The 25933-nt window shown below is 42.4% G+C and overlaps 1 protein-coding gene across 2 annotated transcripts in view; it reads left to right on the forward strand.

The window, feature by feature from the left end:
* Positions 1 to 25933, forward strand: part of SRGAP1 (SLIT-ROBO Rho GTPase activating protein 1) — a 257917-nt gene that overhangs the window by 129210 nt on the left and 102774 nt on the right. For both annotated transcript variants that reach the window (XM_036456361.2, XM_036456362.2), the window contains exon 4: positions 12656 to 12718. In XM_036456361.2, the coding sequence (XP_036312254.1) occupies positions 12656 to 12718 (63 nt within the window). The remainder of the gene's footprint in view (positions 1 to 12655; positions 12719 to 25933) is intronic.

The following is a 25933-nucleotide window of genomic DNA, read 5'->3' on the forward strand; positions in this document are numbered from 1 at the left end:
ACATAAAAATATACTGAAAGCAGCTAGAGGAAAATAGATGCATTAATTGTGGGAGAACAACAATTAGATGAATGTGGGTTTCTCTATGCACTAAATGCCAGTAGCAGCTTACTGACTGTGCCAATCAAAAACATCTTTAGATATTAACAAATATCCCTGGGAGTTGCAGAGGGAATTGGCCTTCATTGAAAACTATTGATTCAAATTGATCCTCTAGTCTCCTAAACAGATTTTTTAAAAGACTTGATTTTTTAATTTGATTTTTTTAAGTTACCTGGATTACAATTCTAGAGTAAACGAACAAACATCAGTTTACTAATGGAGCAGGACAAAAGGCCAGTTCCTTATTTGCCATAAAGAGGAGTAAAAATGTACTGTTCACCAGGCTTATTTAGGTTCAGTTATTTATAAAAGATCAGGACTTAATAAAGTTCCTTTTCAAAGAGCCATAGACACTGAATCCTCACCCACTGTCCTCATCCAAGGAGGAAATTGCAGTCTTAAGGAAAGAACTGATGAGGAGAAAACATTACAACCATGTGTCTAGGTGTCTGCACTTGAGAACAGAGTTTACAGCAACCTGAGAACAGTATTCAGGTTGCTAGCCAAGGTTTCTTACCAGTTGAAGACTCTGTTTGCTTCCACATGGTAGGATTCTAATAGATTTTCAGCAACTGCAATAAATGCCATATTAAGAGATACTGCACATATAACAAATATTTGAATTAAGGAGCATGTGCGATATCTTGAATTATAGCAGCCCAAAAATATTCAATTATAAGGAGATACCAAATACGGCTGTCAGATTGACTTTAGTACCATTATTAAATAAGTAAATAGAAACAGATATTTTACCAACTAAATTCTTTGTGAGGTTAATGTAAGAACTTCTAAGAACAAAAACTTTTGCCACAGTATATGTGAACTATTTAGATTGAGAAAAACCAGTGATGTTTAATAATTGATAGTAAATAAGTACATGTACCATTTTCACTTTTTAAAATTTGATCATTTCAATGGAACAGAGAATCATAATTGGCTAATTCTTGGGCTTGAATAAACATGCCCATAAAAATTTCATCTCTTTAGGTCTAAAGATGGAGATTGCAAGGATTGACTAAAATAATTATCTTTTATTATTTGGCAGGCTATATAATAAAAGCCAAATATGCTAAGTGTCGGGTCATCCAGTCATCCGTTCAACCAATCAAAGTGTAATATGCTAATGATATGTTAAGGCTGCTCCACCACTCACTATGACGTACACTGACCCATCAGGGGGCAGACAGTCAACCAGTCACTATGATGTGCACTGACCAACAGGGGGGCAGACGCTCCAACCTGTAGGTTAGCTTGCTGCTGGGGTCCGGCCAATTGGAACTAAGCAAGATGGGTCGAACACACCCTAGAGCCCTCCCACGGTCCCTCCCCAGATGGCCAACCTGGGCTGGCAGGCAGAAATAGTTAGGGGCAATCAGGCAAGCAGGCAGGCAGGCGGGGGGCCCTCCTTATCACCCCCCCTTGCCCCACAGATTGGCCCTGATCACTGGCCAGGCCTAGGGACCTTACCCATGCATGAATTTCGTGCACTGGGCCTCTAGTATCTTAATATTTCCATTGAAGAGTCATGACAAATCCACTATAACTTCTTTTCCATCCGTTTTCACTTTTTTCCTCTGTACCTTACTGAAACCAGCTTCCTTTCCAAAACAGAGTAAGCATTCCATTTAATTATTCATTCAACAAACCTTTATTATCATTATGTGGCAGGAACATACAGTGATGAGTGGTTAACATCACACATGTAAAGACAAATTCTTAATTGGCATCCAAAGGAGCTTATAATTAAGTTAGTGGTTAAAAGAAAAGAACTGCATTATAAATTCATTTTATAATTGCATTATAAATTGCTAACTGTTCTTACAGAGATAGGACCCAAGACCACACGAGCACAGAGGAGCGAATAAGGTACTCCTAGGAAAATGGAGACAGGCTTCACAGAGAGAGGAACATTTGATTAAAGTCTTAAATCTTGGTGAGATTTTGCAGAGGAATTAGGGGAAGTGCATCTTTCTATACAGAGAGAACAGTAAAGAAGCGATCTTGGGGTTCTGAGAGGATGGGTATAGGTGGGGCTCTTGGGGACCCCATGTATTGACCTGATAACAGTATTGAGTTGTAGAGACATGTCGCCCGGACTAAAAGCTCACTCAGTTATGCAGCTGGCTGGGGTTAGGAGTGTAGCCTGTAGCATGAGGAAATAGATTTACATGTGGGATAACCGCTCTCTGAGATCCAGAAAGGATGGATCCAGGTTGGGGAGGTGCAGCAACAATTATGATGATCAGTTTGAGGATCTAATCAACAAAGGAAGCCAAGGGAGATTTTTAAGCCGGGATATGGCATAATCAGCCTTGTTTTTCTAAAGCATTGTGAAGAGTAAATGGTTCAGGGGGAAGGGGTTGGGAGGTGGGAAGATTAACCGAATAATTTATTTGCACTGGGGTGGGGGCAGCAGCGGGGAGGATGGAGTCAATGGGGGAAAAAGGGGGGCATCTATAATACTTTCAACAATAAAGATATATTTTAAAAAAGAGTAAATTGGAATTGGAAGAAATTGGTCTTGGGGAACTTGGTGAAGAAGCTGCTGCATAATAATCTGTTTATTTTTGTTCTATTGTGAATTATGGCCAGAGAGCAGATCCATATTTGCAGTGATAACTGTCTTCCAAAGTCTTCATCCATGTAAATTAAGGATGAATCGAATATTGTTGCTCTTTTATAAAAGGTCTTTGGCAGTTTAATACCAGAACATTGCTAGTCAGTCCATCCTAATCAGATTTTCTTAAGGCTTCTACTCCTTTAGCGGATGGCTCTTTAGCTTAATGGAAAAAGAAGAGGATTGTAATAATTCCAAGATTCCCGGGTTTGCAGTGACTGTACAGACAGGTTTGGCTGCCTCCACAAAGCAGGGCAATTGTAAGTGATGGAAAGTCGCTAGGAGGTGTGTCTTGCCTCCTGATCCTCCCAAGATTTTAGCCCCCACCCCCTGACGTGTAAAGTGCCCTTTTAATGTCACTAGCTACCAGACAATGAACAATTGTCTGGGGAGCAAGGATAATTCTCTCTCATTTCTTTAAACTGACATATAAGGAATAGTTGAAGGTTCTGGGAATGTTTAGGGCAGAGAAAGAAAGCCTTAGCTAGGACACAATAGCTGCCTCAAGTATTTGAACACCTGTCATAGAGAAGATGGCTTAGATTAACCAGCTCTGTGAGTCTGCAGGAGGTAAGCCCAATTAGGAAGACCTAACATTACTGTGTCTGGAGTCAGCCAGGGCCAGCTCAGAATTAGAGTTCTGCTTGGTTGTATCTTTGCCGTGTTCTCTGGGATGGATGTCACATGACCCTCCTTGGTATAGTACCTCAAACACAGTTAAGTATTTTTGCATAAATTTAAGTACAAATTGTCTTAAATTATGATACAGTGACTATCTTAGTCATGCTGACTTGAAAGTTGATACGAATAGACTATTGCATCAGTATTTAGAAAAACAAAGGGTGACTTCATGTGATGAAACAAAGTATGACTTATGGGAAATATTTTTTCTGTTCCTTAGGCTACCTTTACTTAAACCCATTGTTAATTCTGTAGACCAATTAACCAGTTCTGGAATGGTATTATTAGTATTAGGCTAAATATAATTCTTTAAAGAAGTTTTAACCTATTTATTAGTTTATTAATTTTCAGATTTGACTCACAAGTTATATATAGAAATTTTACTTGGATTAAATCGAATAAGCTCAAATCAGACTGTATTGAAATTGTTTTGTTACTTCTCCCACTAGACCAGTGGTCGGCAAACTGCGGCTCACGAGCCACATGCGGCTCTTTGGCCCCTTGAGTGTGGCTCTTCCACAAAATACCATGGCCTGGGCGAGTCTATTTTGAAGAAGTGGCATTAGAAGAAGTTTAAATTTTAAAAAATTTGGCTCTCTAAAGAAATTTCAATCATTGTAATGTTAATATTTGGCTCTGTTTACTAATGAGTTTGCTGACCACTGCACTAAAGTATAAGGCCATTTTTCTATCTTTGGCACCTAGAAGGTACTCATAAAAACCAATAGAATGAATGAGGAAATGCATGAATGAGTGCATAAATGAATGAACTTTTATCAGTATCTGAAAGACTCTTTGCCTTTTGCTTACTAATTCAATGGATGACTTATAAATGAGCAAACCTCTGACTTATTGATTTGTTTTTGTTGTAAATAGTTCCTGGATTTTTGTTACCGCTGTGCTATAAAGATCTAAGTCATGGGTTTCTACACAATGTGGTCTAGTTTGCTTCACCACAGACTATTCTCATGGTCCCAGCTAACCGTGCCATGGATGTAACGTGTGGTCACCCTGGGGAGCAGTGTAGCTAAGACCCTCAGAAGAGACAAAGACTTTCGTGATAAAAACTAAACTCAGTTTCATCTCCTAAAGCAGCGATTCTCAATCTTTTTCATCTTGAGGCACACATAAACTAATTACTAAAATTCTGTGACACACTAAAAATATATATTTTTACCCACCTGCCAAAAACAAACAAATAAGAAAGGTATAATAATTTTCATTCATTCGCACTGGACAGCTGTTGTGTTTCCTTTTGTCATTTTTTAATTTCATAACATAAGGGAAAACGAGATCAGTGTCCCTGACTAAATTGGCAGGGATTACATGTTTTAAAAATCCTTGTGCACACCAGTTGAAAATCTTCCTCTATACTAAAGCAGACATGTTATTATGGTAATATTAAGAAATTGTCAATAAAGGTGAGTTGTCAAAATTTTGTAAAGTTTAACATATTGAAAATTGATCTAGAAATATACACTGAGTGGCCAGATTATTATGACCTTTGAATGCATAATAATCTGGCCACTGAGAGAGAGAGAGAGAGAGAAAATTATATATATATATATATATATATATATATATATATATATATATATATCCCGGTGCATGAATTCGTGCATGGGTGGGGTCCAGCCAGCCTGGCCAGGGGAAGGGGACATGGGCGGTTGGCCGGCCTGCCTGCTGGTTGAACTCCTGGTTGAGGTGACAATTTGCATATTAGCCTTTTATTATATAGAGTGGCCAGATTATTACACATTCAGAGATCATACTAATATGGCCACTCCGTGTTTTTCTGATATTTTAAATTATATTACAGTCTGAACCAGAGTTTCATAACACATTCTGAGTTTAACTGGGTAGGTAGTGTACATCAGCCACTGTGTAAGCCTAAGTGATTATCCATTTAGTAATACTGAAAAAGTATTTCCTAACTAACCACCATTTTGAGTAGAGGCATACCTTGTGCTTCTTAAAGAGTTAAGGAAATGTATACTGGAAATGAAAATAGTGGTGTCACCTGCTTTATCCCCTGTAGGATTTTAAATTTCAGTCTTGGGTTCCGGAACATGTCTGTCCCAGTGCTATCTGTCCCTGGGAGGTTCTGAGTGACGTTGGTGTGTGTGACTTTGCACCTTTCCAATTGTCTGCTCGCCCGCTGCACACAGCAGCGGCAGGCCTTCACACAGGGACGCCACCCGCCACATCTGCCTCGCTGTTCCTTCAGTGAATGTTCTAGGAGATGTCCCAGATATTTCCTTTAAGATTAAGTTTTGTCTCTTTTCAAAAATGAAGTTCTGGTTCTCTTGTGTGTATGGCTCTTTATCATTTTCCCACGTTTTCTAGTCGAGTGGGGTTTTGCCTGAAGGGATGTTGATTATTTTTCTTCTTGGGAATGAAGTAGATCATGAGGCTAATTCCATGGGCTGATATTTAGTTGTCTCTTTTAATAAGTACAAAGTCTTGACCCTGGACAGATAGAAGGGAGGTGTGCAGGACACTGTACATATTAGCCAGAGGCTTGGCTCAGGCCACTGAAGCCCAGCCTTCTCCGTTAGGCGTTTTGGAGGACACTGGTGACTCTGCTTTCAGAGTTTACATGAATGAAGGGGAGCTGGTATTATAAAGACACATGAACATGAGCTTTGGACTTAAAAGCACGCACCCTGGGGAAGTATGAGGCCTGATCCTTTTATCCAGAACTTACTCCTGAAACAGACCAAGGGTGAGACACTAAAATCATTCGAAACCCTCTCATTAAATAGTTAATCTGTTTTATGTTTTTCTCCCTACTCCCCGCATGACTCAGCAGAATGTTAGGATTCCTTGACTGGTCCTCACAATAGATTCACTTTGAAAAAAAACACTCTGTCAGAGCCCAGGCACCCTCTGAATTGGTCATTTAATTCAACCACCTAGATGGCTTGATGGATGGCTCAGTGCAGTCTCACTGGCTGCATTATTGTGCTCTGCGCTCTGCCTTCCTTTCTCTCCGCTGGGAGGTTCCAGGGAGCAAGCCTGCAGGCCTCCGGGAAGAGAGATGCTGGCCAAGGCTCTGTAGAGTAAGCTGTTTGGGCACGTCTGGCTCCTAGGTGAGACTGGGAACCTAGAAGGCAAAAGCCACACCTTCCTCACAGACATCGGTGGCGCGCCCGGGGTGCTGGCACCAGAGCAGGCCCTGGGAATAGGAAGGTGCCAGGGATGTACTCCTGGCTCTCAAAGAAACGCTGTTTATGAAGAGGGAAATGTGGGGAGCATCCTCATCACGAGTAGCATCAGTTTAACACTCACGGTGAGCCAGGCTTTGTGTTAGATGTTTCTTAAGGACCACCCTTGTGAAGCTGTAACATAGGGCTATTGGCACCCCCATGTTGCCATTGAAATAATGGAGATCTCACAAAATCATTTAACCGACACACAGACCGTAACAAGATCATTTTAAAACAGGCAGTTCGACTTTAAAGTTTAAACTCTTAACCACTAAATTATATAGCCTAGGAGTGGTGATAGATGAATGAAGATATTATGACATCATAGAGAAGGGAAGATATAATGTTTTTTATTTTGGATTCAAGGCAATGTTAAAAAAAAGTGTTCACAGAGTAACATGTAGGATCATCAAAACAAGGCAAGAGAAGGAGAGTCCAGGCGGAGGCGACGGCTTGGGGACAGCACAGGGTCCTGCCAGGTTCTGACCAAAGCACAGTAGTTAGAGGAAATGATGCGTAACCCCAAAAAATTGAACTCCAGCCCCAGTCGGTGTGCTTAGTGGTTAGAGCCATGACCCATGCATAGCAGGGTCAGGGGTTCAATTCCCGTTCAAGGGCATGCGTACCTCTACTGCAGGTTCAATCCCCAGCCCCAATCTGGACATCTGCAGGAGTCAACTAATTGATATCACTCCCTCCTTCCCTCCCTTTTCCTCCTTTCTTTCCACTATCTAAAAATCAATGGAAAAAATATCCTCAGGTGAGAATTAACCAAATAAATAAATAAATAAATAATGTGAACTCCAGTCTGAAAAAAATATAGCAAGAGTTTGATGGGTTTTAATAAGAGGAAGGGCATAATTAGATCCTTATTTATTAAATTGTAATGACATACAGAATAGAGCCTTGGATGAGCCCCCAATAGTGACTTCAGTGACACTGTTGTCCTGGAGCAATATCATCTTACTGTAATTCTTTTTAAAATCTTGTAATATGTATTAAGCATCTTTTAAAAGCCAATATTTTTAGCCTAGTAATTTCATGTCTGGGAATTTATGTTAAAGAAACAACACAGAATACATAATAAGCCTTTAGACCAGCATTGGTGGTCATAGTTCAGAGTGTTAAAACATACTAATGAAATGGAATGAATAAGTAAATAATTGAATGATTGGTGGGAAAGAATGGGAATATTGGAAAACAAAATAAAAGAGTGGTTAATATACATTCACTGGGTAGTTATTATGAATTCAGTTATAATGATGGTCTTGAAAATTTTTATGGTAACTGAAAAAAAAGTAGAAAAGATACTTTATTATTATAGAATGATTCCAACTCATACCTATCCTATATAATAAAGAGGTAATATGCAAATTGACCATCATGCCCGTGCACAAGGTGGCCACCCCCATGTGGTCACAAGATGGCTGCCACAAGATAGCTGGCAGGTAAGGGCAGTTAGGGCAATCAGGCCAGCAGGGTAGGGCAGTTGGGGGGCAAACGGACTGGCAGCAGAGGGCAGTTGGGGGCAATCAAGCTAGTATGGAAGTGGTTAGGAGGAGATCAGGCTGGACAGGCAGGTAGGCAAGCAGTTGGGAGCCAGCAGTCCCAGATTGTGAGAAAGATCCCATATTGGAGAGGGTGCAGGCTGGGCTAAGGGACCCCCCCTACACCCAGTGTGCAAATTTTATGCACCGGGCCTCTAGTGTTTACATAACAAACTTAAGAACTACAACCAATTATAATGGTGGGGTTTTGTTCTTCTGTTCTCTATTTTCTCAATATTCTTCAATATACCTAATTCATTTGTATAATAGGAAAAGGTAAAACTTCTGGACTATTAATTTTGCACTTATGTTTGAGGCATCAGATAGATCAAAGTGACAATAAATGGGAAACAGTTAGAGACAGGCTTGGTATTCAACTCTGGGTTTACCGATCGGAGATATTCAATGAGTGTCAGCTGAATGGAAGTTCTAACCATTTTTCTTTCTTTTGGGTAAAAACCCTATTAAAATGCATTAGAAGTTTTACCATCATTTGAACAAGGCTTATATTAATGGGGGGAGAATAAGGAGGGGGAACTCTTTCCTTTTTCAACTCCATTCCTGAAGCCGTTAAAGGGACTCTCCTTTCATGCAAAAGGAAATTCAATCGGCCAATCTCAAGTAACATAGAAATACTTTATTTCAAACATGTATCATTTCATAAAGTTACTTTTTCATGTTGCACAAAGAGAACATTGACCGCTGGTCTTAATGCCAGTATCGTTTTTCTTCTGTAGCAGTTCTTACTCAAGGGCCCAGGGTCTGCTCCCACTGTTTTCAAATTCAATGAAATAGAACCCAGAGGCATATTTAGCCTATTGAATTTTGATGAATTTTGAACTCTTGAACCGTTTGATTATCCAGATATTTTCTAACGAGTCCATTAGTCTGGTGTACCAGCATACTAACTGTGTGCCTCGGCGGTGTGTATTGGTTTAAGATTGCTTCTTTGGGGCTGCAGAGTAGTATTTAGAAGAAAGGGTTGTTTTTCTTTTCTTTTTTTTAATATATATTTTATTGATTTTGTACAGAGGAAGGGAGAGAGATAGAGAGTTAGAAACATCGATGAGAGAGAGTCATCGATCAGCTGCCTCTTGCACACCCCCCACCGGGGATATGCCCACGACCAAGGCACATGCCCTTGACCGGAATTGAACCCAGGACCCCTCAGTCCCCAAGCCGACGCTCTATCCATTGAGCCAAACCGGTCTCGGCTAGGGTTGTTTTTCACTGTAATAAACTGGAAACATGCTTCAAGTCTGGGTGGGGGCAGCATGAGATGGTCCTTGTGTTGTTTCTGTGCCATGAGGACAGGGACCATGACCCAGCACTCAGCTCCTCTGTGGTCTCTTTCACTAGTTGTAAACTGTATATCGTATCACAGGGGATTGAGGGGTGTGAAACACGAAAGTGACAATAAACAGTCAGCAACTAGAAATAGGCTTGCCATTCAGCTCTGGGTTTATTCATTTCCTAGTGGACATTGGATTAGTTCATCCAATACCACTAGTAGTAGGACCACCGAAGTGGAACTTAGGTGAGTTTAGTGTACGATATGGCAAGGAAGCAGGGATGTAAGAAAACACCCGAGGGCTGGAACACATTTGGTGCCCCTCCAAATCAGGAGTCACTCAGAGGGGGATCTAAAGGCCAGAGCGAGGGCCTTCAAAATCAAATCAGCCCGTATCTGCTAAGCACTTCCTACGGGAAAGGCTATGGAATTAAAGACCCATAGAGACCAAAAGAAAAAGAAAAGCACATGTGGCCTTTTCACGCAAGGGAGTTGCCGTTATAAACAGTGTCTGGGGGGAGGACTAAATCATGATAACCTTATGGGATGTTTACTGTGTTGGGTACCGCTCTGTGTGCTGTGTAAGTGCCATCTGGTGAATGCTGTCACCAACCCTACCAGACAGGTGCAAGGACTGTGTTTACTTTCTAGATCTGGAAACGGAGGCCCAAGGGAATCCAGAGTCTGCGAGACTTCAGCCCCAGGCCTTCTGACTCCAGTCCTTTTAAGCATTATGCTCTATTGCCTCCCACACACATTTTTGTCTTTCCAGACCTCTGGGGGAAGGGGGAAGAAAAATGTCAGAGTATGTTGGGCAGAGCACAGCTTGTCTGTGACAGATCCCTTCCACCTGATCCCTGGCACTCTGGTAAAATTGGAATTAGACAGAGAATCTCCTTGTTTGTTCTAAGATATTTGGCCTAGGATGGCTTTGGAGGGCTCTTATCATGCAAACCTGTCTTTAATCTGATCCGAAATATTCTTGACTTGGGGCGAAGTGGACCTAAGGGATGATTTTTGTTTGGTTTCTAAAGACTTAGCCCAGAAATATTTTCTTTCTGGACTTGCTGTCAGAAATAAGGTCAGCTGAGCAGAGTTACTGGCTGGCCTTGGATCCCGTTAGAGAGTTCTGAATTGGTGGCTGGGATCCTTGAATTGAAATCTGATATTAAAATAACACCCAGCTCAAGTCATAGAAGAGTGTGGTGTAATATATATGGTCAGAAGAAAACAAGAGGTAGGAAAAATAAAATGAGTTTCATTTGGTTTCTTTGCTCACTGGGGACTTCCTTTTCACTCCTGAGTGATTCTTAACCCACCTCTTCACATATCAGAGGCACAGCCAGCACACAACCTCTGACACCCACCTAGAGATTTTGGAGGAGCTGTTGGAGCTTGAAAAACAGCAGCACTCCTCATCACGAACAAAACTGAGCTTCTCAAAGTCAGGTACTGCTCTGATGTCGTCTCCCCACACCCTGTTATCTTCCAAGAATTTTTACTTCATCACATTTGGCCCCTTTTGAGGAAGGTCGGACCCCGTGGCCTGGGGCTTACAGCTGGACCATTTCATCGCCGTCCTCGTGTTGCCTTAAGAGTGATCTGTGGGCCTTTGCTCTCTCCCCTCTCTCTGGGGCCAGCTTTCAGCAATTACAGGAACTCCGTCAGCTATTACAGAAACACAGTAGTTCAGCTCCTTTATGCATTCCCTTAGCCAGTGTTTATTGGAAGCTTCCCACGTGCCCGAGCCTGCCCCGGACAAGGGTGAGAGTGAAGGCCTCCTTAAATTCCATACCTACGTGTCTCACTTGCTTCATCCTACTCCTGGCCTTGTGCCCAAGTGTGGCATAGGACACCTGGCTCGCTGATCTGATAAAGGCATGGCTTTTACCCCCCCATGCCAACAGTCCTGCGACAGACTGTCAATGAACCAGTGGATGTTGTTACTGTCTCAAACTGTAAATTAAACCATTCTACACATTTTTTCCCACTTTAAGGACCTGACTTAAAGAATGAACCCAAAACAGAAAAGAAAAAAGAAAAAATCCACACAATTTGGATATTTGATTTCCTTTACAATTGCTTACAGATTTGGCTGGAAAAGAATATCAAGATATACCTTTACCAAATTCTCAGAATTAACCTAGGGAAGACTGTTTTAAATGCTGTTATTCATTAACTGAGTAGAAGAGTAAAACTGTTCTTTTTTGCTTTAATAAAAGTAATTATAATAATCACAGAGGTGAAAGTAAGTCAACTATAAGTGGTCATACCATCTCATTGCTAAAGTGCTTTCTTAAAATGATAATCAGTCATATATGGCGGGGTCTCTCTTTTCCACATCCAGCACGGAAAGAGAGATGAGCCGGTTCTGAATAGAGGTGGCTGGGGATTGAAAATAAAAGAAAGAGACCAGACATGAAGAGAGAGAAAGCTGGGAGTCGGGTGGGACGCCCTCCTCTCTGATGGAGGGACAGGGACCCAGAGCAGATGCAGCAAGTTTATTTTATACCCCCAAATACCAGGGGGTTTCACAGAACTTAGGATCAAAGGAGCTTATTTGCATTCTTGAGTAGGCCGGAGCATTCCTGGTGCTTGACTGGATTTACATATCAAAGTCACACTCCCCGACACCTGGGCAAAGGTAGGAGTCAGTGCTGATATTACTCTTGCCTTTTTGGCAAAGCGTGTTCCCAGGGTGTGGCTTTGCCTGTCACCTTGGTTTCAGCTGACAATAATTAAGGAAATGCCCATATGCCTTCCCAGGTGCTGTCTACAGTCAGGTAGTTATTTTGAAAAGGGAAAATGAACTTCCTTTTTGATTTCTAACTTAGCTTTTTTTTGGAATCACACCACAAAACTCCTTTGTGGCAATATTAAGATGGGAGACAGGATGTGGGAATGCACTTTTATTGACCAGTTTTGTAACTCAACTTCTAAGCAAGCATGATGCTTCTTCCCTCTGCTTACCTTTTCTCTTTCTTCTTGATAAAGTCTGATTTGGATGTTGGGAAAGCCATTCAGACTGTACAATCACTTGTTTGCCTCTGTCCAGCCTGTGTTGACCTTTTGGTGCATATATTATATTTAGTATTTAGAAAGGTCCTTCTCTTATTCTAGTCAGTGGACTTTTTAAGATGTAAATAATTTAGAAACAAGTTTCTACTACATTTTAAAATATTCTTTCTTAATTTCTTCTTAATTACAGAGCAAAGAGATTGCATTTCAACTTCATGAGGATTTAATGAAGGTTCTTAATGAGCTGTATACGGTAAGCACATAATCTTTCTTCTTTTGCGAGACTCTTTGGTTTAGAATTATGGTTTGCAGCAATACTGCTTTTATTAGAACTCTTTCCAAGCTAGGGTGTTGACAGATGCTTGTCTGGTTGAAATGATGAACCAAATGGATAGATGCACACTACTATATTCTTTCCCCATTCCCTGCCATTTTGGGCATTCAGGTAAATATGTATATGCAGTTATCACACTTTAAGAAACTAGATTATAGGTGTTTCAATATGACATGTTTTTAATTGGTTAGATCTTATGTGATCTGTACATTTTTTTCAATTCCAAATATTTTGTTACCATTCTTAAATTAACCATTCTGGCATTTGAGAAATTTAGAGTTGCTTTATTCTGGTGCTTTAATTATTTTTTTCATTTCAGTGAAATTGCTTAGGACTTACTATATTAAAATTAATTTTGGGGGAGGTCTCTCTCTTTTTTTTAATTGATCTCTCAGAGAGAGGAAGAGGGGGAGAGAGAGAGAGAAACACTGATGTGAGAGAAACATCTATCGGCTGCTTCCAGCATGTGCCCTTACTAGGGATCAAACTGGAAACCTGGTATGTAACCCTGACTGGGAATTGAACCTGCCACCATTTGGTATATGGACTCTGTGCCAACCAACTGAGCCATTGCAGCCAGGGCAAGAGGTCAATAATTTGCTTTTCTGAATTTAAACTTTATTCAGGCTGTTGTATATAACTCAAAATTATTTTAAGAAAAACCAAAGTCAATGAGGTTACAAGTTAGAATTAGTCATATGCCTATGTAAATTTGTTTTACATTTAATGATCATACTATTAAATGCAAATTCCCTTTGGAGGAATTTGATGAGTTTTTATTTTATAACACATAATTGCTTAATGAGAAATGAACAATAATAATCTGGTTTAACTATAGATATTTGCATTTGCATTGCAAAAGATTATTTGAATTTTTCTTAACAGGCGAATTAAACCTGAAGCTTAGTATTAAAATGTTTCTTGATTTACAATTTCTTTTGTTCCTAAAAAGCCATGTGTATAAAATACAGTTTGGGGAATTAAATTGTTTGTAATGCTCCATTGATACTTTCTAATGAAAAGAACCCATAGTTTTAAACTTTTATTAAATTGGTGCTGTTCTTATAAAACTCACTTTCCAAATTTTTATGTGATACATTTATATTTTGTGGCATATGTGTTAGTTCCTCCTTCAGTATTTAGATACAAAAATTTTATATACAAAATCCTCTTGTTATAAGGTCATATTCATATTAAAAAATAACTAATGAAGTAGGGTTTATTGTAAAGGCCATTTATTAGCCTGTGATTTATTAATTTCTAACAACCTATGGCATCAACCATTTCTATCATAGAAACTCTGGATATGAAATTTAAAAGTTAAATGAGCATTGCGAGTCTGAGACCTCCAGAAAGGAAACCGTACGTCATCTTCCATTGAACTATTTTAAGATGAGGGCTTCGTGGCACTTTTACAGGATTCCCTTTGTTTGGGCATTGTTTAAAAAAAAAAAAATGTTGGTGGTTGTCATAGCAATCAGAGTCAAGAGCCTGATGATTATGGTCTGAAATTAGCAGTACTAGTCAAAACAGTGGTGGCCAAGATAAACTTGATCGTTGAATATGAGAAATCAGTAAACTGTTATGAAAATTTTATCTTCGTGAAAGATGTGTATAGTGAAATTTTTCCTGGATTCAGCCTATGAAGTGGACTCAGACATTTAGCAAACTGCTTGGTTGAATCAAGTCAGCTGACACCTCCTCAGAGCTCTCATCAGGATTAGTCTGAAAGCCTGAGGGAGCCAGGTCTTAGAAATGGCCACCAGAGTTTGAATGACCCTGTCAGAGTCATTGACCTCTCAAAATCAATTAAGGAATTAAAGGAGAGAGGAGACAAGCAATGAGTAGTTATTGTTGTTTTCTTCTTTTAATCCTCATCCGAGGATATTTTTCCTATTGGTTTTTAGAAAATGGAAGGGAAGAGAGAAGAGAGAGAGAAACATTGATCCAGAGAGACACATCAACTGGTTGCCTCCTGCATACGCCTAGACTGGACTGTGAATCAAAACCTGTAATCCAGGTAGATACCCTTGATTGGGAATTGAACTCTTGACCAATTTTCTTGGACCAAGGGCTGACACTCTTAACCATTAGCCACACTGGTCAGGGCAGCAATGACTTTTTATTTATTTATTTATTTATTTATTTATTTTTTAAAAATATATTTTATTGATTTTTCACAGAGAGGAAGAGAGAGGGATAGAGAGCTAGAAACATCGATGAGAGAGAATCATCAATCAGCTGCCTCTTGCACACCCCCCACTGGGTATGTGCCCGCAATCAAGGTACATGCCCTTGACCTGAATCAAACCCGGAACCTTTCAGTCCGCAGGCCAACACTCTATCCACTGAGCCAAACCGGTCCCGGCAGCAATGACTTTTTAATTAGGTACACTATAGAGCACTTTCAGTTCTTAAAAAATATTTTTTTTTACTTTATCTAGAGTGCATGCTCAGCTGAGGTCAGAGGTCATGTTTTGCAGGCGAAAGACCTTCATATTACACACACACACACACACACACACACACACACACACATCTTTTACTAAAAAAGATGATGCTTGGTTTCTCTGACACTTTATGTTTGGATATACAAATACTGTCTTGTTCAAATGAAATCTATCCAATATACATACTCAGTTTACATTCAGAAAGTAAGAAAAGGTGAGAAGTATTTGATCAGTGAGCCAGGAGTTGGGGAAATGTAGTTTAGGTTCTTTATACAACTACTGACTTGTCATGAACAAATAATCTTCTGATTTGCACCATACCTAGAATTTTGTATAACCTATATATATATGTATATGTATATACCGTGTTTCTCCAAAAATAAGACATCCTCCAAAAATAAGACCTACTTACAGGTTTCCTTCTGAGTGAATATAAGGCATCTCCCCGAAAATAAGGCCTCCTAGGCTAAACATGAGAGATTTGGTCCACTGATTCTGAAAGAAATGGAATCACAAGAAATTCACCAGGAAATTTAGGAATTGGATTGTTATGATGATGTTCCAGAAGATGATGACATGATTGTCATTGAATAAATGAGTAAATTCTTGATACTGTAGGATTCACAGTTTGTCTGGTTTGTGTTGACAACTACCGTACTACCGTACCGTATACAGGTAATAAATTTCTTTTATTTTCATTTGACAATAAATGTGTATCGTATTCTTCTTCATGGAAAAATAAGACATCCCCTGAAAATAAGACCTAGCGCATCTTTGGGAGCAAAAATTAATATAAGACACTGTCTTATTTTCGGGGAAACAGGGTATATATGCAAATTATATGCCTAACATGCAAATTACCCCCAGGGGAGTTCAACCGGGAGACTGATCATTTACTATAGTGGACCACCAGGGGGCACTGATGACCAGGGGGCAGTACAGAATGAAGGGAGGCTCCAGCTGGCAGCCAGAAGGCCCCGATTTGCCCTGATCACTGGCCAGGCCTAGGACCCTACCCATGCACGAATTTTGTGCACCAGGCCTCTAGTCTATAATAATAAAAGTGTAATATGCAAATGGACCAAACAGCCAAACATCAGAACGACCATCTAGATTAGGGGTGTCGAACTCAATCAGAGAAGGGGCCAAAATCTAAAATCCAGCCTAAATCGCGGGCCGAATGGTTTACTGAACAGTCATAAACTGTCATTGTGATGGAAACGCAGCGGAGTGCAGTGATGACAGCGCGGTGCGGACCACATTGCAAGGCCTGGCGGGACGGATTTGGCCCGCGGGCCTTGTGTTTGACACATGTGATCTAGATGATCTTGCAGATGAAGCCTGGGCTGTGAGGGCCGATGCAGCTGGGGCCACGAGGGCCTTACCCTTGCGTGAATTTCGTGCATCAGGCCTCTAGTGATGTATTAGTGATTTCTGAATGACAGGTGTAAAGTAAGTAGTTTCGAGGAATTGAGGATGCTGTTTAATTGCCTTTTCAGTCCGATATTCACTCCTTTTCTTCTCTTCATCTTGGATACTCCTTGGGAATTGACTGTGAACATTCTGAGTATATGGCCTTCCTTATCCCAGGGGAGAGCTTGGTACTGCATTAGAGTCGACCGTAGTGTGGACTTCTTTACCCCAAAATATTTCTCCCAGAGGTCTGCTTATCATGCCATATATTATGCCAGAAAGCTTCAACTTACGTAAAATGTAAACGGCCAGGAAGAACTGGAAGAGATCCTTTAGTGTCATTATACTAGTACCTTAGTGTGGACCAGATTTTTCAGATTCTCTGAGCACAGGTTGTGCACAGCAGGCATCAAGATGTGGCCTTCTGAGCAGGGAAGATGGGGTGGTGGCAGCAGAGAGCCAACTGGAAGAGGAAGGAAGGTTTTCGGTACTTTTGCCTCAGTCTTGCCTTTATTTGCAGAAACAAGGCCTCCAAATGGTTTCAAGCCTCCATTTCAATTCATAGACCGCCAGAGTCGTCAGCCACATCAGTTAGGATTATTTTGTCTTTGAGTGATAGGAACTCAAAATAACAGTATAAACAAAAGAGAGGCTTATAGTGTCTCTTGCATAAAAGAAGTCCAGACCCCCAGGCTGGTCAGGAGGTTACAGAAAACCATCCGAGATCAGGCTCGTCCCAAGCCACTGTTCAGAGAAACCTAATTGTAACCTCTGTACTTATAACTCAGGTTCATTGTTAGAGCTCCACCCAGGACATCTGCATGCCTGAAATGGAGAAAGGAAAGAAGGCCGGGGCCTCTGTCTCTTCAGGAGACTTACTGAAAGTCTCATGTAGCACTTTCACCTACGCCTCATTGGCCAGAACTTAAAACATGATTCCACCAGGCTTTTAGCTAGCTGTCCAGATCATTACTCACCAGTTACAAATTGGGGATTCTGTTAATTTGAGAGAGAAGGGGAGGTATTTGTAAGTAACAAGCCATGCCTGTCAGTGTAACTAAATTTAAACAGGCTTATTATGTATGTGCTAGTCATTGTGTTTGCCTTATCTTATGCAGTCCTCACAGTATCTCTATGAGGTAGTTACTATCATTATTCCCACTGTACAGAAAAAGAAACTAAGGCTCAGAGAGGATTGCCCCAAGTTGCACAGTAAGTAGTAGAATGGGAGCTCAAGTCCAGGTCCAGAGCCCATTGCATTAGTTGCCTTAACAAAAGCGTAGGTAAAAAATTGAATACTATGTGCTTTGCTGGCAACCTGAGTGCTTAGAAATGTTGTTTTAAATGATTCTCACAGATGGAACTCATTGGGCTAAGAAGTCAAAGGTGAACCAAGATCCTCAGACTCTTTCTGGGTCTAATTCACTCGTTAACTTCTTTTGGGTTTAACTTTTGAAAGAGAATCAAAGTAGGATTAAGCAAATAGGGAGATCACTATGCTAAAAGAGACAAAAATGACTGGACTGGCAGTCAGCAAACTTGTGTTTGAATTTCAGATCACTTTGGCTAAGTGGGGAGCTGTGTCAATCTGTGTTCTCCATAATCAAGGGGATGGAAACATATTTATCTATACTAATAAAAGAGAAATATGTAAATTGACTGTCAGTTTGTGACACCCACAGCCAATCAGGAATGAGTATGTAAATTAACCTGATAAAGATAGTGGCGGCCCTGCCCCCAGCTGCTCCAGGCCTCTGGGCACCACACCTCCTCAGGGTCTCCCTGTTGCACTCCACACCTGTCAGCCATCCTTGCAGCCTCCCTGTGGCCCAGCCCCCAGCCTCAGAGGCAACCCTCTGGTGCCTGAGGTCATAGCTCCTGGTGTCTGGCATCTCCCTCTACCCCACTCCTGCTCCGCTGCCTAGTAAACAAAACCCTAGCGTTGAAAGGCCCCTCAGGTACAGATGTACACAGGAGCTCACTCAGTGTACAGTTAGCCCGCCCTGGGAACCCCAGGCCAGCTAAGAGGTGATGGTGGCAGCCGTGGCCGTAGCTGTGGCACAGGCAGCTCAGCTTTGTTTTGAATAGGTGAAAGAGGCCACCTACACAGTCACCCAAATTATCAGATCTCCCTTCTCCCTATCTCGCCAAATCAGGAGGGGTGCAGCAATGGGCGTGGAGGGAAGGCGGGTGGACAGGAGGCGGAGGGTGGAGGAAGTGGGCCAGTTGCATCCCACTTTTACAATGGGAAAGTGAAATGCACTAACACACCCAACCTCTCCAGTCCTCTCTGCCTGCCTTCTGTTCCCCTCCCCCCCAGCTCTTCCCCTCCTCGCCTCATCGGGAGCACCAGTGCTGCACAGAGGAACTTTCCAGAGAAGGAGGGTGAAGAGGAAGCAGTGCTGGAGCATGCAAGGCTTGCCGTCACCACCGCCACTGCACAGACTGCTAGAGCGAGCCTGTTGCATGCCAGCAGCAAGGGGAAGGAAGGCCTGTTCTTGCATGACTTTTCGTGCATCGGGTTTCTAGTACATTATATAAATACTTATATTTACATACATATGTGGAGAGAGATGCAGTTAACAGCTGGAGGGCTAGATTATAGTTCCAATTCTAGTCCAAAGGCCTAGAAAAAAGCCAGAAGAGCCAATGGTGTAAGTTTGAGCATCAGTGCAAATCCAAAGCAGGAGATTCCCCGGTCTCCCCTCACAGAGTCAGGCAGCGAGAGCACATTCTCTTCTTCTCAGCCTTTTTGCTCCTTCAGCCCCTCAATAGATTGGATGAGGCTCATCCACATTGTTACAAAGACTATTTACTCAACAAACATTTTTTTAATCCGTGCTACTATGCCAGGGACTTTGAGATGTTCTGGGGATAAGGCTGTGAATAAAAACAGACCATATACTTCCTCTCACGACATTTATATTCTAGAGAGGAGAAACAGTGAAGAAGCAAATGTATAGTGTGACAGGTATATGTACTAAGAGAAAAAAAGAAAGCTGAGTTACTATCCTATATAATAAAAGGGTAATATGCAAATATACCAAATGGCAGAACAACCGAACAACCAATCAAAGCGTAATATGTTAATGATATGCTAAGGCTGCTCAGCCGGCTCGCTATGATATGTACTGATCACCAGACAATTGACTGGTGGACCAGTTATGACATGCACTAACCACCGGGGGACAGATTCTCTGACCTCTAGGTTAGCTTGCTGCTGGGGCCCAGCCGATTGGGACTGAGCAAGATGGGCCTTACATGCCCTGGAGCCCTCCCACAGTCCCTCCCCTGCCCAATCATGCAGTGGTGGGGTCCCTCAGCCTGGCCTGTGCCCTCTTGTAATCTAGAACCCCTCAGGGGGATGTCAGAGAGCTGGTTTCAGCCAGAACCCGCAGGCCACTCCCCTTGGGAGGGCACCAACGCAGGGCTCATGGCTGATTAGCACTGCTGAGGCAGCATGAGCCTCTTCTGATTGGAACTGGTTGAGCTTGAGCCTGAGGCAGGCACAGTGGGGCCAGGATGAGCAGGAGCAGCAGGTAGGAGCTGCAGGCAGCGTTGGACTGCGGGTTTTGGCTCGATCCCTGCAGGCTACCCAAAGGGACCCCACCCATGCACGAATTCGTGCACCGGGCCTCTTGTAGATGATAAAGCAGTCAGAACAGTGCCAGACACATAGAAGCTTAATGAATGTTAGGAGTCAGCGTCATCTTTGTCATCGGGTGGGGATGGGGGGGAGTGGTAGCAGCTGCTCCTTTGCCTGTCAGGTCAGGGATGACACTGACAATGATCACATATGTGTGTGTGGCTTTTCCTCACAGTGGGTGTATATTACAGAATGAAAAAGGAAAGTAACTCCCCCTAAGCAAAACCAGTCAATAGTAAACGTGAACAGTGATTGGGTTAGTGGGGACGTAAATACTACAGAAAAATGGTGACACAAAAGGTTAGAGGAAAGAGGCAAAACAAAATTAGCTTTCCTCGGTCTTAACGGGCCCATCATAAAACAGTGGTGTAAAGTGCTAAGCCTGTCCCCTAATACCAAAATTGCAAAAGGTTATGGTGGATTTTTGTAGTTATTTGACCTATATTAATGTTTCTTTCCTCTGTCTAGGCTTTGCAGTATTAATTTCAGCATTAAAAAAAAAAAAAAAAAAAGCAAATTCTAACAGAGATGAACATAGACATCATGATAGATCCACATGAAATTGCTAATTATGTGTAATTGATTATCACACTTGCTGTATATCAGTGACAGACATGGCTAAGCCACAGTCAAGAGCTAATCCATTCTCAAGTTCCGTTAAATTGAGAGGAGAAAGCTGAGGGGATGACGATTTTTCCAACCCTTGCAGGGAGTCAGGACACTATCCCCATTCCTTTCTCTCAGCAGCCCTATGAGGCAGGTATTCCTAATCCAATAATAACATGTGGGACCTGGGACTCAGAATAATTAGCTCAGGCACGCACAGACAGTAAATAAATGCTCTGAAATCTCAACCCAGTTCCTGCCCTGAGGCCCATCACCTCCCCCCTGGGCAACTGCCTTGGAAAAGGATGTGCGAGGCCAGTGGGGGGAGGAAGGGTGGAACCTGACCTAACAGAGAAGACTCAAACTGCCTGTTCTGACGGACACTTGTCAGAACCATTGATATGGGTGACAAAAACGGCAAACCCAAATGGCCTTGCACACTCGGTTTTTATTGTAGGGTATGTCCCTTTGGGCTGCCTCTTTAAAACAAAATCTCATTGAGCTCTAATGTTATGTGTGTCAACACCACCTGCTTAGCTGTGTGTTCATGCACCGTGATCACTGCTAAGCATCCATGACCGGATACTCCATTCACCCTTGTTTTTTTTCTTCCTCCTGAGCTCTCACTCCGATCTGTCTAACCAAGTTTGACACCTAGAGAATGGCAGCTGTCACAGTACGGAGCCAGGGCTGCCGAGCATCTTGTACAGGAGTTATTTGGAAAAGGTGGTTGCCGAGGGCACTCGGTGTCTCTGGCCTTTGTGTATCTTTGATACACATTTCTCTTTTAAAAATGATAAAATAAAAAGCCAATTATTTTTTAGAGGAGATGGGAGGGAAGGCACTGTTTATTATTTCAAGCCCTTCCCTGCAAACCCCGCCTCGGAGGACCGAAGAAAGCTTTTTTGGCTGGCGTTGTGGGCCTCCCCAGACCCGGAGTTAATGCATTCTTCCGGAAGGCAGAAACATGCCCGAGGCAAGGTGGAGGAGCCATTCCGAGAGAGCCCACGGTACTTGCCACCCCCCCATCTGAAGATTTGTCTCTGAGCCTCAAAGAGGTTTTTTATTTTAATATTTTGGTTAAGTAGCTATTTTAGCTCAAGGGCATTTTAAGTATTTGAAGTATATATTTCTGTAGTGAAAATGAAAATTCATTCCTTTGAGATGGACTACAAAGAGGTCTGGGTCTTAGAACAAAACACTGAACAAAGAGAAAGAAGGCATCAAGGATATGTAAAAAAGCGCCCAAATTAAAAACCTCTTTGGAATGCCTCCGTTCTCTGTGATGCCTCCTGGAAAACTTTGTTAAAAAGCACTCTCTTCAGAGATCTCGGGCTGATGAAGTGTTTCCCTATAGCCTTTCCCTGGCTTTAGTACTGGACACTCAGGTGGAAAGAAAGAGAGGTGTTGGGGTCATAGGACTCAGCCAACTTCTGGGTTCGGATCCTGGTGTTGACAGTAGGTTAGCTAATTTATCCTGGCTTCATCTTCCTGCCAAAATGATTGGGACTAATAAAGTTCCCGTTGCAAGGATCTGTGAGGACAACTGTTTGGTTAAAAACTGTGTGTGAAGATGTCTCGTAGGACACCCTGCTCGTTAATGAGGCCAGGTGCCCCCCAGCTCCTGCTCGGAATTTTCATCTTCTCTCAGACCTTTGAGAATTTGCTCTGATTGGTGTTTATGAACTACAAATAAGACTGTCTTTGAAAAGAAGTGAACAGTACGTAATGAAAAATCTTTATTTGGTTTAGATATGAAAAATAAAGTGTTAGAAAGTATAGTTTAGTAAAAACAAAAAATTTCTATAGAATGTTCCATATCAAGAGTCCTTCTCAAAGGATATAGTATCCAAACTATTAGATTCTGAACTACAGATTCTGAGCTTTTAAATTATTAGAATGCTTTAATAACAAACATCTTAATCAGGATGTTTTTTTAATTGGGCAGTTAAAAGACAGCATTGTTATACACACACACACACACACACACACACACAGACACTCACGCACGCATGCACACGAGGCCCAGTGCATGGGGGGGCGGAGGGGGGCGCCTCAGTCCAGGCTGCACCTTCTCCAGTCTGGGACCCCTTGGGGGATGTCCGACTGCCTGTGGGATCAGGCCTAAACTGGCAGTTGGACATCCCTCTCACAATCTGGGACTGCTTGCTCCTAACCACTTGCCTGCCTGCCAGCCTGATTGCTCCCCAACCACTCCCCTGCGGCTTGGTCGCCCCCAACTGCCCTCCCCTGCTGGCCTGATTGCCCCCAACTGCCTTCCTCTGCAGGCCTGACCACCCACAACTGCCCTCCCCTGCTGTGACCCACCTCCTCCACACAAGGTGGCAGAAACACTGGGACCAGCCTCCTCCATGCTGCACAGAGCCTTGAGACCCCCCAGGCCTTACTGCGCAGATCGGCCGCTGGGCCCTGCTTCTGCTTTGCATGCGGCCATCTTGTGGTGGCCATCTTGTGATGATGTCACAAGTGAGGGCACAAGGACCACCTAGGCTTTTATTAGTATAGATATATGTGGTAATATTTAGGTACTAAAATAGTCAGGTACTATTCTAATATTCAGGTACTTTGCACATAATTCTTTAAGTTCTTCCAACAGCCCTTACGGGGTAGTTGAGACACAGAGAGGTTGAGTACCTTGCCTGAGGTCACATAGCTAGGAAGTGTCAGACCAGGCAGAACTCTCTTTTTATGGGTAATTATTACATAAGGCAGACCATTTTGTACCAACAGGGAGGTCCAGGGAGAGGGCTTTGGAGATCCAAAGAGACAAATTAATTCCACATTGAGGATTGAGAAAAATTCCGAGGAAAGGGTCTGAAAATGGACAGGATTTCAGTAATAGGAGAGACAGAAGGGTTGGGGGGGGGGGGGGGGTAGGCTTTGCAAGCTAAAGGAGCAAAGTGAGCCAAGTCATACAATTAGGAAGAACACAAGGCATATTCACAGAATTTCCCCCTGCAGCCATATCTAGAGAGAAAGGAAAAATCAGGAGTTGAAAGATTTCAGGTGAATACCAAAATGAGATGATTAAGAACACAGGTATCAAAAAATGGTTGTACACCTACTCCAAAGCAGTTTGAAAACAAAAAGTTTTCTTGCACAACTTAATAGCTCCCCCCCCCCTTCTCCTCCTCCTCCTTCTCCTCTTCTTCTTCCTCCTCCCCTTCCTCCATAAATGCAGTGACAAGTATTGGATTTGAGGCTTAGGGTATATGAGTCAAATTCCAAATAATTTTTCATGGAAAGAAAAGGATTCCACACCACATTTTTCATTTTAGTTGATGCTGCAATTGTAAGGGTTGTGGGGCTTTTAAGATTTCAAACATCTTGTATACTCTGCTTAAATATTTCAGATGCTGAAGCTTATAACCCATTTATCTAATGCACGTGTCAAACACAAGGCCCGCGGGCCAAATCCGTCCCGCCAGGCCTTGCAATGTGGCCCGCACCACGCTGTCATCACTGCACTCCGCTGCGTTTCCATCACAATGACAGTTTATGACTGTTCAGTAAACCATTCGGCCTGCGATTTAGGCTGGATTTTAGATTTTGGCCCCTTCTCTGATTGAGTTCGACACCCCTAATAATGCATACATGTAATATTGAAGACGTGACAGATTTCCCTGAAAAGAAGTAAATATTTAAAACCGCAGGTGACTGAAACTCTAGTAAATTCATTGGCCTTTCATTATACATGTGCTTTCCCCTCGACGTTGCCAACTCCTTGCTACTCCGCCGCTTTCCGTGTGGCCTGGTTAATATGTATTCATGGGCCAACTCTCGGGTATTTTTTCAGTAGATTAAACTTGCATCTCAGTGCCTCCGCAGACTTTTCTGAAAAGCCTTTTGGAAATAAGGACTTTCTCGCATGACCTTCTCTCTCACTGACTTTCTCTGTCGACTTGTTGGGCAAGGATTAAGTCTCTTTGCAGCTCCGTTTCTTTGATCCGTAAAACAAAAGCCATCCCTCGGCTCTCCGCTTCCAGGTGTACGAGAATAAACAAGCGGGCACCACAGGGCTCAGACTTACTGTGGCTTAAGAGACACGGTCGAAGGGAAGGGTGTTTTAGTCATTGTGCTGGCACTGGGTGTGTGCCAGTCAGCACTGCAGGTGCCTGACATGTGTACTAGTAGGTACTGTTCGAATTTCTCATTAGAGGTGAGAAAACAATGGGACATGTTAAAAGGCAAAACAAGGATTTGAACCCAGGCGGAAAGGTTCCTGAGCTTAATTAAGCATTAGAGCTTTTCGGAAATGGAACAGGTTATGATTTTAAGACAGTCCCCCACCCCCAACCCCACCCTATTCTTCTTCTTCCCCTTCTTCTTCTTCTTCTTCGTCGTCGTCGTCTTCTTCTTCTTCTTCTTCTTCTTCTTCTTCTTCTTCTTCTTCTTCCTCTTCTTCTCCTCCTCCTCCTCCTCCTCTTCCTCCTCCTCCTCCTTCTTCTTTTTTTTTTTTTTTAATATTTTTTATTGATTTTTTTACAGAGAGGAAGGGAGAGGGATAGAGAGTTAGAAACATCGACGAGATAGAAACATCGACCAGCTGCCTCCTGCACACCCCCTACTGGGGATGTGCCCAAAACTAAGGTACATGCCCTTGACCAGAATCAAACCTGGGACCTTTCAGTCCACAGGCCGACGCTCTATCCACTGAGCCAAACCGGTTTTGGCCTCACCCTCTTCTTCAGAGGGTGACTGGGCAGCAGGTACATGGAGAGGGGCTTGATTTGTGAGGGGCTAGCATTTATGGAATTCAGTTATTCGGCATCTGTCCCAAATCTCCGAACCTGTTCCCTGTCCAGTGAACGGGAAGCACTACAGGCACTGTTGCCTCCACTCCAACGTTGTTCTGGGGTCATCTCTGTTGCATCCAAGTAATGCACCAAATGCTGGGAGGCGCCTTTCAACAGATACACACACGTATAGGTGCTATCAGTGTAGCTGGTGAGCTATTTCTGCACATGGTGTGGGGTGCTGGGTCAGGTAGAGATCTCC

The sequence above is a fragment of the Pipistrellus kuhlii genome, unplaced genomic scaffold, assembly GCF_014108245.1.
Source record: "Pipistrellus kuhlii isolate mPipKuh1 unplaced genomic scaffold, mPipKuh1.p scaffold_m20_p_3, whole genome shotgun sequence".
Lineage (NCBI taxonomy): Eukaryota > Metazoa > Chordata > Mammalia > Chiroptera > Vespertilionidae > Pipistrellus > Pipistrellus kuhlii.